This window comes from Polypterus senegalus, chromosome 9 (assembly GCF_016835505.1).
Source record: "Polypterus senegalus isolate Bchr_013 chromosome 9, ASM1683550v1, whole genome shotgun sequence".
In the NCBI taxonomy this organism is placed as follows: domain Eukaryota; kingdom Metazoa; phylum Chordata; class Cladistia; order Polypteriformes; family Polypteridae; genus Polypterus; species Polypterus senegalus.
In genome coordinates this window covers 133,543,637-133,556,850 of record NC_053162.1, presented here as the reverse complement: position 1 = coordinate 133,556,850, position 13,214 = coordinate 133,543,637, and the positions used below count along the sequence as shown (strand labels likewise).

The following is a 13,214-nucleotide window of genomic DNA, read 5'->3' as shown; positions in this document are numbered from 1 at the left end:
GACACCCTGGTTAAATTACATATTTTGTTGACACTAGAAGCAAAAAAAAAAAAAGAACACACAATTTCAACAGTAGACTTATACAATGTCATTTTTACATAAAATGGTAAAGTGCAGTTACAATTTAATTATTCAGGTGAAAAAAATGTAACTGTGACATCTGCAAAATGTTAGGCACCCTTTCTGTTTTAAGGTCTCAGAACTTGTTTGGATGTCTAAACTTCTTTTGTGTTAGTCTGGTCAAGAATTGACATTAGAAACTGTCAGGTAAGTGTTTCAGAGGTTAATAAATTGTAATAAGTGACTAAGAAATAAAATATAAATATTACAAATAAATAAAATTAAAAGAAAAAACTGATAAAAGGTTTTTCAGACATTGCACAGTACTCAACAACTATGGGCTTTTCTAAGTAACTGACCTGATGATCTGAGAATTAACTAGTTCATCCCTACAAAGCAGGGGAAGATTATAAGAAGATATAAAAACACTTCTATCTAGCAGTTTCCACAATCTAAAATATCATGACAAAATGACAGATAAAGGGAACCATGGAGGTCAACATAACATCTGGAAGCCTAAGAAAACTGACAGGTAGAACAGCTTTTGTAGTGTGCAAGAAAGCAAAGCAAAACCCCCTTATGACTACAAGCAACCTGCAGACTTGCTGTATAGTTTGCTTACAGGTTGTTCACGAATGTGCTCCGTGACAAACAGACACCCCATCCATTATTTTTTGTTAATTTGGATTTGTTTAGCCTGCTTTTGCCATTTTTCCTCCATTTCACCCATTATTGCCCTCTAGTCACAGCAGTAAAAGCATCAGTTCAAATTCTCTGCAGGAGAGATATTCCACTATCTGGAAATGCAGTGCAATGCAGAATACCCCTCCTTCTAGGATGGGGTTTTGTTAACCCTTGGTTATATTCCCTTCCACCAAACATTTCTTTCAACTCCATTATACAATTACACAGTTTAAAACAGAACAGATTCGATTTTCCTGGTAAATGCCTCAACTTGTTCTGTGCCAACATGTAGGATCCATTTCTACATTCAACATTTTTGTGCATCGCCCACATGCAGTATCTCAGTTACAATTAGTAAATATTCACTTTAGAAAAATCAAACATGTGGTAGCTTCTAAAATGAGTTCTAAAATATATGGAAACCTTGAGACGTTTTGGAGGCAGTTTATGGTTTCAACACTTTTGGTAGATGATATTCTACAAATGGCTACACAGCTGAACTCATGGCAACAACTTGTTTATACAGTGTTTAGGAATTAACATGAAGGCAGAGATTCAAAACTGAAAAGCACATTGGCCTAAGTGAACATGAAACATCTGTCAAAATTGAGCAGGAGGGTTGAATGCCAGAGTTTGTGAAACTTTTTTATTTAGCATTCTGCTTCTAGCAGGAATTAAATTGTAGGTTGAGTGGAGAACTGGATACTTCTACCCCTTTCATACTGCCTTAAATAATGAAGCAATCCGACTATTTGGTGTGATTTTTTTTTCTTTATTTAATAAATAGTTTACATGACTTCAGAGAGGTGTAGTTATTCAAGAGTTCATGTACACTGTGAGCTCAGGGCACTGTAAAAGTAATTTAAAATCACTTACTTTGTAGATCTGTTGTGCAGTAGATGCAAGTCACTTCTATCAATATGATTGCTGATTTGCACACAAGTGCTATTCATCTCAGCACAACGCATATTTGGAATACTTTCATCTGGTATTTCGTGCTGTTACAAACAATGAAACCAGGATTGTTTTAATACTCATATTTCAGTTTCTTCCATTATTCTTTACACCTTTTGCATATCCAGTTCATTTTACTAGCATCATGTGATGCTCCCAATGAGAATGTGTACCTACCTAAAAACAGTTTTTTATAAGATGCAGATATTAAACTAAAATGTGATTTTCTTTATTACTTCATATTGTTGATTGTGAATGTTTTCTTGCCTTCATCCAAAACCTATGGACACCTAAGTGAACAAACGATATCTGCTTTTAATTTACTTCACAAATTAAATAAGCTAAGTTTTTCCAAAACAAACAGTGCTGTATGAAAAATGATCCTCTTACCCTTAATAGCTAGTTCTGCCACCTCTAATTGCAATGGCTGCAGCTACAGTATACCAAATAGCACTAGCAAACAGGGTATGCCAAGATCCAAAATTCTTTTCAGGGATCAACCTCACGCAAAGTACTAAAGTGTGTAGTAAGTAAGACTGATACTACAAGGCACTGTTGGTACTTTGCAATGTGCTCATATGCATTATATTAAAGCTGCTTTGGACTTCATACTTTGAGGTGGTTCTGGAGGTGTGAAGGCACCTCTTTTGGGCATTCTTACTGAACATTTGAAATTGATTAAAAATGTTAGAGAAATACTAGTACAGTACAGGATATTCAATTAATTGCTGCATAATTTATTCTGTAACGCCTCCACAAAAGATCCAATGAGTATGGCACAAATCATACATATGGGGCACTGTTCCAAGGTTAAAAATTATACAAACTTTATTTTCTTTTGTACATGTTTATAGGTCATGTGTTTTACTGTAATGGCAACTATACATTTTTATCTCAAAATGCAATGATCCACTGTCAAAGCTATGTAAGATTTCCAAGACCCTTCTGCTGGTCACACCTTTTCACAGAAGCATTTTACTGTCAGTGGTAATTTATTACATTAGATTAACAATACTACAGTTGCAATGTGCATTTACAGACTGCATTCTGGTATGTCCATATTGCCATCCAGTTTACATTGTGCTTACAAACATTAACGCCCAGCTCTTTCCCTGTAAACATCTAGAAAAAAATGTATACCTACAAGTTGCTATTATAATATCTATGACATTGTATTGTTAACAAATTTTGGATTATTACCTACCATTTGCTAAACTAAATCATATCCCAACAGAAATGGCTAGACTAATATCTGAAAATTGGTTAAGATATACTGTAATTACAATGAAGCTAGCCATAACCTATTAGGAGAACAAGCTTATCAAATAAGTACAAATCTAGTGGTTTAACACTGTCTTAGAATATGGGACCACTGTTTTTCTTTTTTTTTGTTCTTTATTTCGCCTTATACAATTTCTCGTATTAGGAATTTGTTAGTTTTCACATACCCCTTGGGGTCAGAGCGCAAGGTCAGCCATTGTACAGGACCACTGGAGCAATTGCAGGTTAAGGGCCTTGCTCAAGGGCCCAGCAGAGTAGGATCTCTTTTGGCAGTGATGGGGATTTGAACCAGCAACCTTCGGGATACCAGCACAGATCCTTGGCCTCAGAGCCACCACTGTTGTAGATACATTAAGACCGAGTTGCTGCTGTCCATGGTACCCTTACAAAATAATTATTTTCCAACATCCCTAACGTATATAATATTTAGTTAATGGAATATGCTCAGTATGGAGATGCTTAGAGATATGTATAATAACAATAAATGTGTATGTTTTGAAGAACTGTGTTTGTTTAACGCAGTCTTTTGACAAAATATTTTTTTTTTGCTACATGAAACCTGAAAGAAACCTGGATACATTTCCTAAACATCTTTCAATATTCACTTTAGAAATTACACTTTCCAGCTGTGACAAAAATGCAAGTAATATGTCTAGACCAGTGTGTCTCCCAAAACACCACCCCACCCGAGAACAGTATCAATTATTTGACAAGGGCAGATCAATATTTGAGACTTTTTTCTTTTCATATAATTTTATTGTAACAGGTATTTTATGACAGACACACTGGAAATAATGTTAACTGGTCATCTTTCTGGCACACTTTTTCATCTCATTATTGTATGGCTGCTGGTTAAAGAAAAAGAAACTAAGATTTCTGATATGAAAAAAATTAAAAACAGTCTTCTCCAGTCTGTGGAAAACCTGGCCCAACTCAACCCAAAACTTAACATCACATACATTTTCTTAACTCAGACCATCCAAAATGTACACAATTCAAGACCATAAATGTGAGAGATGTCCTCAAATATAAGCTTCTTCTGGGTCACATTTTGGGAATGTCCCCAACTCAGACATTATTAAAATAAAACCTTTGTTTATTTAACAGACAGTTTTGGATACATAATACCCCGTAATTCTCTAACACCTCTTTGTGGGTACCACCCAATGGGACACCTCTGCTTAATGAATAATCTGTTGAGGCAACTTTCACTTTCCTGCGATCATGTCTTATTTTCATCAAAAGCAAGAATTCAATTTCACTTGCTCAATTTTTCTCCTTTCTTTCATCTCTAAATGGGTAGAGGATATGGTTTCTATTCTAAAAATGATTAAAACTGTATATATTACTGATTTAAAATGTATCATTGTAATCAACTCCTCTAATCAATTAAAATAATGACAAACTTGCTGATGGAATGATAACAATCCAAGTTTAATTTTCCTAATGATCATTAAAATGTAGTTCACTTTCCCAAAGCAGCAGAGCAATGCTGCAGACAAGGTGTTTTAGATAAGACAGAAGAACATTTTACAGAACATACAAGTATATAAATAAAGTGATCAATTACAGTGAAATGAATATTGGTGAATAATGACTGAATGAGTAATACTGATGTAGGTTACCTAAAGGCTGAGATATCAGACAAATGTTATCATAGTCAAGCTTATTTTAAAAATGTTAACCAGTGTTAAAATTTAAAGTTAATGATTATTTAATGATGTAAAATTAATATAAATCTGCTTTCTAAGATGCTATCCTTTTAATAAAAAGGAATATATAGAACTAATGCACTGCAGTTTCCTTCCAGGGTCATGTCAGTGTTGAGAGTTATGAAGTGAAAGGGTATGTGGGGATGAGCACAAATACCCAAACAACCATTTGATTGTTCAATTAGACAGTTTCCTTTATTTCTGTGCTAGTGTTTGAAAGACTCTAGATTAGGGTAACAGGATGAGAAGTCAATTAAAACTACTCAACCCACATTTTTTTCTGCTAACAACAGAATATTAAAATATTTAAAATTCTTATTCCTATGGTCAGCTAATTTATATAATTAAAAAATAATTAGAGAAAAGTTTCTGAAAAAATGTAAAATTCACCAACACATTCCCATGACACAGCCACAAACTGTGAATACCTTTCCAGATCTATGGAACACATTTGTGATCAATCTGAAAACATCTATGGATTATATGGAAGACCACCACTGTCTTGGAGGTCTATCTCAAAGGGTTGAACATGTTCTTAATTATGCAATGGACTTTATAACAAAATAAAAAAATAAACATAAATAAGTACCAAGCTGACTGTTTTCATACCCAGTATTTTAAGCACATTTTCTGAAATATCAGTGACTTAGAAAATATCTTACAAAACACATACACTTGGAAGAAGAACAGCATTTGTGTATATATAAAAATACACACAGAGAAAATTAAACAGTACCAATGACTATATTGGTTCAAACATTACAGAAAAAAAACCTTTTCTAAATAATAAAAATAATTAAAAAGAAAAAAAAAAACCACATAATTTGCTTCAGTTTCGGAAACAGTAAACAAACCGGTATCATGCCAAAAATAAAGGTAATCCATTTCAGTAAAAAATAACTAAACAGAAAATATTTATAATAATTATTCTAAACAATAAGAGGACTGTTGCATCTTTAGTGTCACCCGTAATCAGTCAATCTCCCTCCCTAAAAAAAAAAGAAAAGAAAATAGCGTTATTTTTATTTGATTAATACAGGAAAAACGTCAATATTAAAACTGGTAAAATAACAGGACAAACACGGCCTCAAAAGATGGCACTGCAAGTCGTCAATAATTAACAGTTATCACCTTTATGTAGGAAAGATTTGTTTTTGGATTCAGTACAATTTAAATACAATTACCTAATAATATATTTTAGTAATGTATCAACAATTTCTCTGACTGGGAAGCTGACACACTAGACTTGTATATGGGTGGAAAACTCGTACTATAATGAATTTAAAATTCTGCTATAATGCAAAATTAAAATGCTTTGCACAAAGATATCATGTTATTTCAATACTGGCTAAACAATTATTAAAAAACAGCTGGCTTCCTGCTGCTGCTCCTGGTGAACTGCGTATTCTGCTTGTCATTGTTTTAAGTGCTGGGAGCAAATGAATCGTGTCTGCCAAAAGCATTCCAACAACTGCTAGGTTAGATGTCCGCAAACTTGTTTTAAATGTTGTCTTACTGCCTTGTCTCACGGGACACCACATTGTCTTCTGAGAAGCTCATGTCTTGTCTCCCTAGTCTCCCTCCCAACACACACTCACAAATAAAAAACCTTCCCATTTAGACTTTCAGCTAGAGTAAATTAGACAACATTATGAACTAGAACCAAAACAGAAAAACTGCATGTACCCTGCTTATACATGTGTACATACAAATATGTTGAGAAAAAAACAGCATCAGGAAAAATGTGTTGCAAAGTATCAAACAGAAAAGGTACAACCATTAATGGTGATTAGCATTAATATTGCTTTTCAAAAAGACAGTTTATATGTTATATAACAGAAAGATGCAACTTGTGCCATTACAGCCTCCCAAATCCTGCACAGGTGGAGTCAAGCGCATTAGGCTTATAGGCTTCTTTAGTTGCGTATAAACAGTAAACATTCCAAACCCTGAAAATATGTCGTAGATTAAAAAAAAATCTATTTTACCAATGCTCCCCCACATATCCTGACAACTCAAACAAACAAGTGGATATCACAGTCCTGGAGCATTCTAAACACACTTGCCCTTTGCCAGTAAAATCCTTCTCAAGATTCTATAATTATTCTTTTTCAATAGTACACTGGGGGTGCTGCTGTAATTGGCAACTTTATTCATAAGCAAACAACGAAAAACCAACAAATAATGGAGTACAAGGAATAATACTGGTAAAACTGTCACCTACAATTTGGACTGGATGTCCTAATAGGATTCAAGAAAGATTTCAAAACATTTTAAATTACACAACCGCTGGGGACTGTGCAATTACAATTTAGTTTTTGCAGTGTTTTGACAGAGTGAAGTCCCAATGAACAAGACTGCCAAATATTCATTTAAAAACAAGTGAAAAAACCTACAAAAATAACCTGGGTGGATTTCTCGGCATTCTGAGTATTTACATGTATACTTTATTCATTTTACAACAAATTAATTTGAAACATTAGGGCATGAAAAAATTAAATAGATCTCCATAATGGATGTATAATAAAAAAAATAATTTGAAAAGCTCACAAAAAATAACTCTGCGTTATCTGTAGGGATTACAAGCATAATAGTACCAGTATAAAGGAAAACAGATGGTCCAAGAGTAAATTAGAAAATACTATTAATAATAATTTATCAGCATTGTAACAGTAGAATCAAATATGAAAGATGTAGTAAGGTTTTGTCACAGTTGCTCTAGTTTTATTAGCTGGTTGTTGAATTGTGGAGAGGCTCATGGAAACACCTCTTCAAAACACATACCTTCCCTTACCTGTTTAAATCCTTTTTAATGTGGAACCGCAGTATAATAACTAATTCTCTTTTACCCTGACCTTTAACAGCACTTAGGGTATACAATCCTACTTAATTTTATATTATGCAACTGTATAAATTCTACTCTGCCTGCACTATACTGTAGTGTGCTATGATATTAATTCTGTTCAACCCATACCTTATTCTATATATCATCCTACTGTATAGAAATCTACTGAAACATCCACTTCCTCTTTTACTGACCTAGGTTATATCCTTAGTTCCCAACAATACAGTAAATAAAGAATGCTAGCCATACAATCTGGTAGTTAATCTAATATTACAATGTTCAAAATATTAAGCAATCCTGTATGCCACCAAATCAAAAGGAAAACAAGATATGCCAATTCACACTATATAACCCGATAATGCCTGGTCTCTTGGGCAATGCTGTTCTTGCATTGCTGTTTGGTGTCTTAAGCTACTCCACACTACATGTATACCTCAGTCATAATGGTAATGGAAGAACCCAAATCAGTTAATAGACTGACTTTGTAAAATCAATCGAAGCATAGCATGGTCATGCTATCACCAGGAATTTATATGTTACCATCAATGTGTGAAATCAAGCATGGTATAGAATGCCTACGAAATCTACAGAACGCCAAAAATGAGACGTCAAAGTATAAAAAGATTAAAATTTCTATCATTTCCTAGGCATTCTATGCAATACCAAAAGGCAAACTGGCAGGTCATACTGTATAATGCCTAGGTATTATACACAATGCCTAGGGAAAGTATACAAGTAACACAGACATTTCATGCATTGCCTAAAAACTACCTTAAAGCTTCTGACCTGCAGTTGAGCTTGTAGTGATGCTCAGCTGTGAAACCACATCAGAAGCAGGAAACTATAGCAATAATATGCCCACACAACCTTGGTGTTTGTGGGTTGAAGTGCCCTTGCAAAAATATAAACGGTGTTTTGTGGCAGCTGCACTTGATTTACACAGACTCTTGCTTCTTATCAGCACAAAGCCAAATAACACAACAGCATTTCTAAAAACTCTAGATTTACAATGCCTGACTGCTTTTGACATGTTATTCTTAAACTAAGAATCATATATTAATGCAATTCTTACATGAATACAAAAGCAAACAAACTATACAGTCCTACTTTATTCTATATTAAGCAACTGTATCAAATCTATGCTGCCTGCACTATAGTGTACTACGATATCAGTTCTGTTCAGCCTGTACCTTATTCTATATCACACTACTGTATAGAAGTCTACTGTTTTAGCCTAGAAAATTAAGTATCCGTAAGGTACATTTTAAGTCACTTCAAGAAATGTTCTTCCACCTAAAATGACCAGTTACTATATTAACATTTACATTCAGCAATTAGTAACTAAAAGCAAAGAGGCTTCAGTATTAAATTAGGTTAATGATTTTTTTTTAAACTTACTTCTAATTTAAATTGGTGTGGGACGTCAATTTAGTATTATAGTTAGAGTTCCTTACAGCATGTCTTTAATTTTATTAAAATAACAATTAAACAGCTAAACCTGCATAATTGCTACAGTTAAACCAAATTATAGGTGCCATCAGTACAAATAAAATGAACTTCTTAATTATATGAATGTAAAGTCCACAGTCTCTCGTCTTATCTCCAGGAGTAAACGTACAAGATGAAACTAGTTTAAAAAAAATGTTTACAGGCAAAAATTCTAGATGTCCACATTTTGTCATGCTCCAACACCCAATTATACCACAGCGCTGCATTATATTTGTGTCTTGTGTTCAATCGATTATGTTTTTCTCATTATCAAACAGCCAGTAGCAAATCAAAAACAAACAAATTTAAAAGACTGGTAGTTGACATCAGGTTAAATTAGCCTTTTTAAATAGATAGATAGATAGATACTTTATTAATCCCAAGGGGAAATTCACATAATCCAGCAGCAGTATACTGATACAAAGAAACAATATTAAATTAAATAGTAATAAAAATGAAAAAAAAAAAGAAAAAAATTAAAATTAATGTTAGCATTTACTCCCCCGGGTGGAATTGAAGAGTCGCATAGTGTGGGGGAGGAACGATCTCCTCAGTCTGTCAGTGGAGCAGGACAGTGACAAAAGTCTGTCACTGAAGCTACTCCTCTGCCTGGAGATGACACTGTTAAGTGGATGCAGTGGATTATTCATGATTGACAGGAGTTTGCTTAGTGCCCGTCGCTCTGCCACAGATGTTAAACTGTCCAACTTTAATCCTACAATAGAGCCTGCCTTCTTAACAAGTTTGTCCAGGCGTGAGGCGTCTCATCTTTATGCTGCCACCCCAGCACACCACCGCATAGAAGAGGGCACTCGCCACAACCGTCTGGTAGAACATCTGCAGCATTTTACTGCAGATGTTGAAGGATGCCAACCTTTTCAGAAAGTATAGTCTGCTCTGACCTTTCTTACATAGAGCATCAGTATTGGCAGTCCAGTCCAATTTGTCATCCAGCTGCACTCCCAGATATTTAAAGGTCTGCACCCTCTGCACACAGTCACCTCTGATGATCACAGGGTCCATGAGGGGCATGGGCCTCCTAAAATCCACCACCAGCTCCTTGGTCTTGCTGGTGTTAAGGTGTAAGTGGTTTGAGTCGCACCATTTAACAAAGTCTTTGACTAACTTTCTGTACTCCTCCTCCTGCCTAATCCTGATGCAGACCACAATAGCAGTGTCATCAGCGAACTTTTGCATGTGGCAGGACTCCGAGTCATATTGGAAGTCTGATGTATATAGATTAAACAGGACCGGAGAAAGTACAATCCCCTGCAGCGCCCCTGTATTGCTGCACACAATGTCAGACCTGCAGTTCCCAAGACTCACATATTGAGGTCTGTCTGTAAGATAGTCCACGATCCATGCCACCAGGTGCGAGTCTACTCCCATCTCAGTCAGCTTGTCTCTAAGGAGCAGAGGTTGGATGGTGTTGAAGACGCTAGAGAAGTCCAAAAACATAATTCTTACAGCACCACTGCCTCTGTCCAGGTGGGAGAGGGATCGGTGTAGCATATAGATGATGGCATCCTCCGCTCCCACCTTCTCCTGGTATGCGAACTGCAGAGGGTCGAGGGCATGACGGACCTGTGGCCTCAGGTGGTGAAGCAGCAGCCGCTCCATGGCCTTCATCAGATGTGACGTCAGAGCAACAGGCCGGAAGTCATTCAGCTCACTAGGATGGGATGCCTTTGGGACAGGGGTGATACAAGATGTTTTCCAAAGTCTTGGGACTCTCCCCTGTTCCAGGCTCAGGTTGAAGATGCGCTGTAGAGGACTCCCCAGTTCCAACGCACATGCCTTCAGCAGTCGTGGCGATACACCATCTGGACCCGCTGCTTTGCTGGCACAAAGTCTTTTCAGCTCTCTGCTCACATGGGCTGCTGTAATTGTGGGTGGTGATCAGCAGAAGGATGGTTGGAGGATGCAGTACTCCGAGGTGAGAGTGGGTTACTGTGATCAAACCTATTAAAGAAGTTGTTCATTTGGTTTGCTCTCTCCACGTCTGTCTCGATGGCGCACCCGCTCGAGCTGCAGCCAGTGATAATCTTCATCCCATCCCACACTTCCTTCATGCTGTTGTTCTGCAACTTCTGCTCCAGCTTTCTCCTGTACTGCTCTTTCGCCGCCCTGAGCTGGACTCGGAGTTCCTTCTGCACGCACTTGAGCTCATGCTGATCACAACCTTTAAAAGACCATTTCTTCTGGTTCAAAAGGCCCTTGATGTCACTAGTAACCCATGGCTTGTTGTTAGCATAGCAGCATACTGTTCTTACTGGAACTACAATGCCCATACAGAAGTTGATGTAATCAGTTGTGCATTCAACAGCCTCTTCAATGTTCTCACTATGTGACCCAAGCAATATATCCCAGTCTGTAGTTCCAAAGCAGTCTCTCAGAGCCTGAATGAGCAACATTTCTTGCAATTAACAGTTAACATAGAACAAAATCATTCATACTTACCAGCATGCAGAAGCTTGCTGCCCCTTCTAACCTTGCCAAATCACTCACTGTGTGTCTGAAGCAGCCCCTCCTACAATGCCATGTTGTCGAAGAAGGCTTCTTAAAATCTGATTCTTTGATTTCCATTCCTCAACCTACAGCCCACAATTAATAAAGGAAATTAAAAAATTTAACACATTGACAATGATGCATCTATAAACATGGTTAGAATTTACTTTTACAGTTTCTAATCAATATTCTTTAAAAAAAAAAAATGGTTTTAAAAAATGAAGCCTTTACAAAATAAAAAAATGACCTTACCTCTCATGTAAATCTTTACAAGAAAAAAGAATCAACACATAATCAGTTACAAGTAATAAATCTAGACACAACTTTCTTTTTTCACATCTGTTTCTATGGCCAAGTCCATCCAAAGCACATTTTCTTATACATCAATCACACCAATAAAATCAGAAAATATGCATAAGTAGTATTACTAATTTGAATTTATGTTTGTTTTTGTGTGGAAAATGTTATAATCTGAGGGTCTAGTTAAAGTAGTCTAAATAAAGAATAGAAAACATTTGTATATAATATACCCCTTCTTTAAGGGTAGTCCAAAGTGTGAATTGCAATATATTGCATTGCATCCTTGCTACTCTTATCCCCATTTTTCCTTTTCATTTCCTTTATTGTTTAAATTGTAAGGGAAACACAAATAAATGTACTTTTGATAGAAGGCAACACTCAATCACCTGAAACAACTTTTTCAATTTTACAAGTGAAACTATAACTATGGTTTCAGCAAAAGTGCCTACAGTGCATCCGGAAAGTATTCACAGTGCATCACTTTTTCCACATTTTGTTATGTTACAGCCTTATTCCAAAATGGATTAAATTCATTTTTTTCCTCAGAATTCTACACACAATGCCCCATAATGACAATGTGAAAAAAGTTTACTTGAGGTTTTTGTAAATTTATTAAAAATAAAAACACTGAGAAATCACATGTACATAAGTATTCACAGCCTATGCTCAATACTTTGTTGATGCACCTTTGGCAGCAATTACAGCCTCAAGTCTTTTTGAATATGATGCCACAAGCTTAGCGCACCAATCCTTGGCCAGTTTCGCCCATTACTTTTTGCAGCACCTCTCAAGCTCCATCAGGTTGGATGGGAAGAGTCAGTGCACAGCCATTTTAAGATCTCTCCAGCGATGTTCAATCGGATTCAAGTCTGGGCTCTGGCTGGGCCACTCAAGGACATTCACAGAGTTTCCTGAAGCCACTCCTTTGATATCTTGGTTGTGTGCTTAGGGTCGTTGTCCTGCTGAAAGATGAATCATCGCCCCAGTCTGAGGTCAAGAGCGCTCTGGAGCAGGTTTTCATCCAGGATGTCTCTGTACATTGCTGCAGTCATCTTTCCTTTTATCCTGACTATTCTGCCAGTTCCTGCCGCTGAAAAGCATCCCCACAGCATGATGCTGCCACTACCATGCTTCACTATAGGGATGGTATTGGCCTGGTGATGAGCGGTGCCTGGTTTCCTCCAAATGTGACGCCTGGCATTCACAACAAAGAGTTCAATCTTTGTCTCATCAGACAAGAGAATTTTGTTTCTCATGGTCTGAGAGTCCTTCAGGTGCCTTTTGGGAAACTCCAGGCGGGCTGCCATGTGCCTTTTACTAAGGAGTGGCTTCCGTCTAGCCACTCTACCATACAGGCCTGATTGGTGGATTGCTGCAGAGAT

The 13,214-nt window shown here is 36.5% G+C and overlaps 1 protein-coding gene and 1 long non-coding RNA gene across 8 annotated transcripts in view; both read right to left on the bottom strand.

Moving 5' to 3' along the window:
• On the bottom strand, nt 1-3,136 carry LOC120535827. Its single transcript, XR_005634975.1, has 3 exons — nt 1,876-3,136; nt 1,621-1,742; nt 1-33 (listed from the first exon to the last, which is right to left on the bottom strand). It is a non-coding gene; the product is annotated as an uncharacterized LOC120535827 (long non-coding RNA).
• Nucleotides 3,137-4,389: 1,253 nt separating this feature from the next.
• The window catches only part of usf1 (upstream transcription factor 1), an 84,196-nt gene continuing 75,371 nt past the window's right edge, over nt 4,390-13,214 (bottom strand). For all 7 annotated transcript variants that reach the window (XM_039763925.1, XM_039763926.1, XM_039763928.1 and 4 more), the window contains 2 exons: nt 11,485-11,618; nt 4,390-5,680 (listed from right to left, as the gene is read on the bottom strand). In XM_039763925.1, coding sequence (XP_039619859.1) covers nt 11,529-11,618 — 90 coding nt within the window. In that variant the 3' untranslated portion in view covers nt 4,390-5,680; nt 11,485-11,528. The remainder of the gene's footprint in view (nt 5,681-11,484; nt 11,619-13,214) is intronic.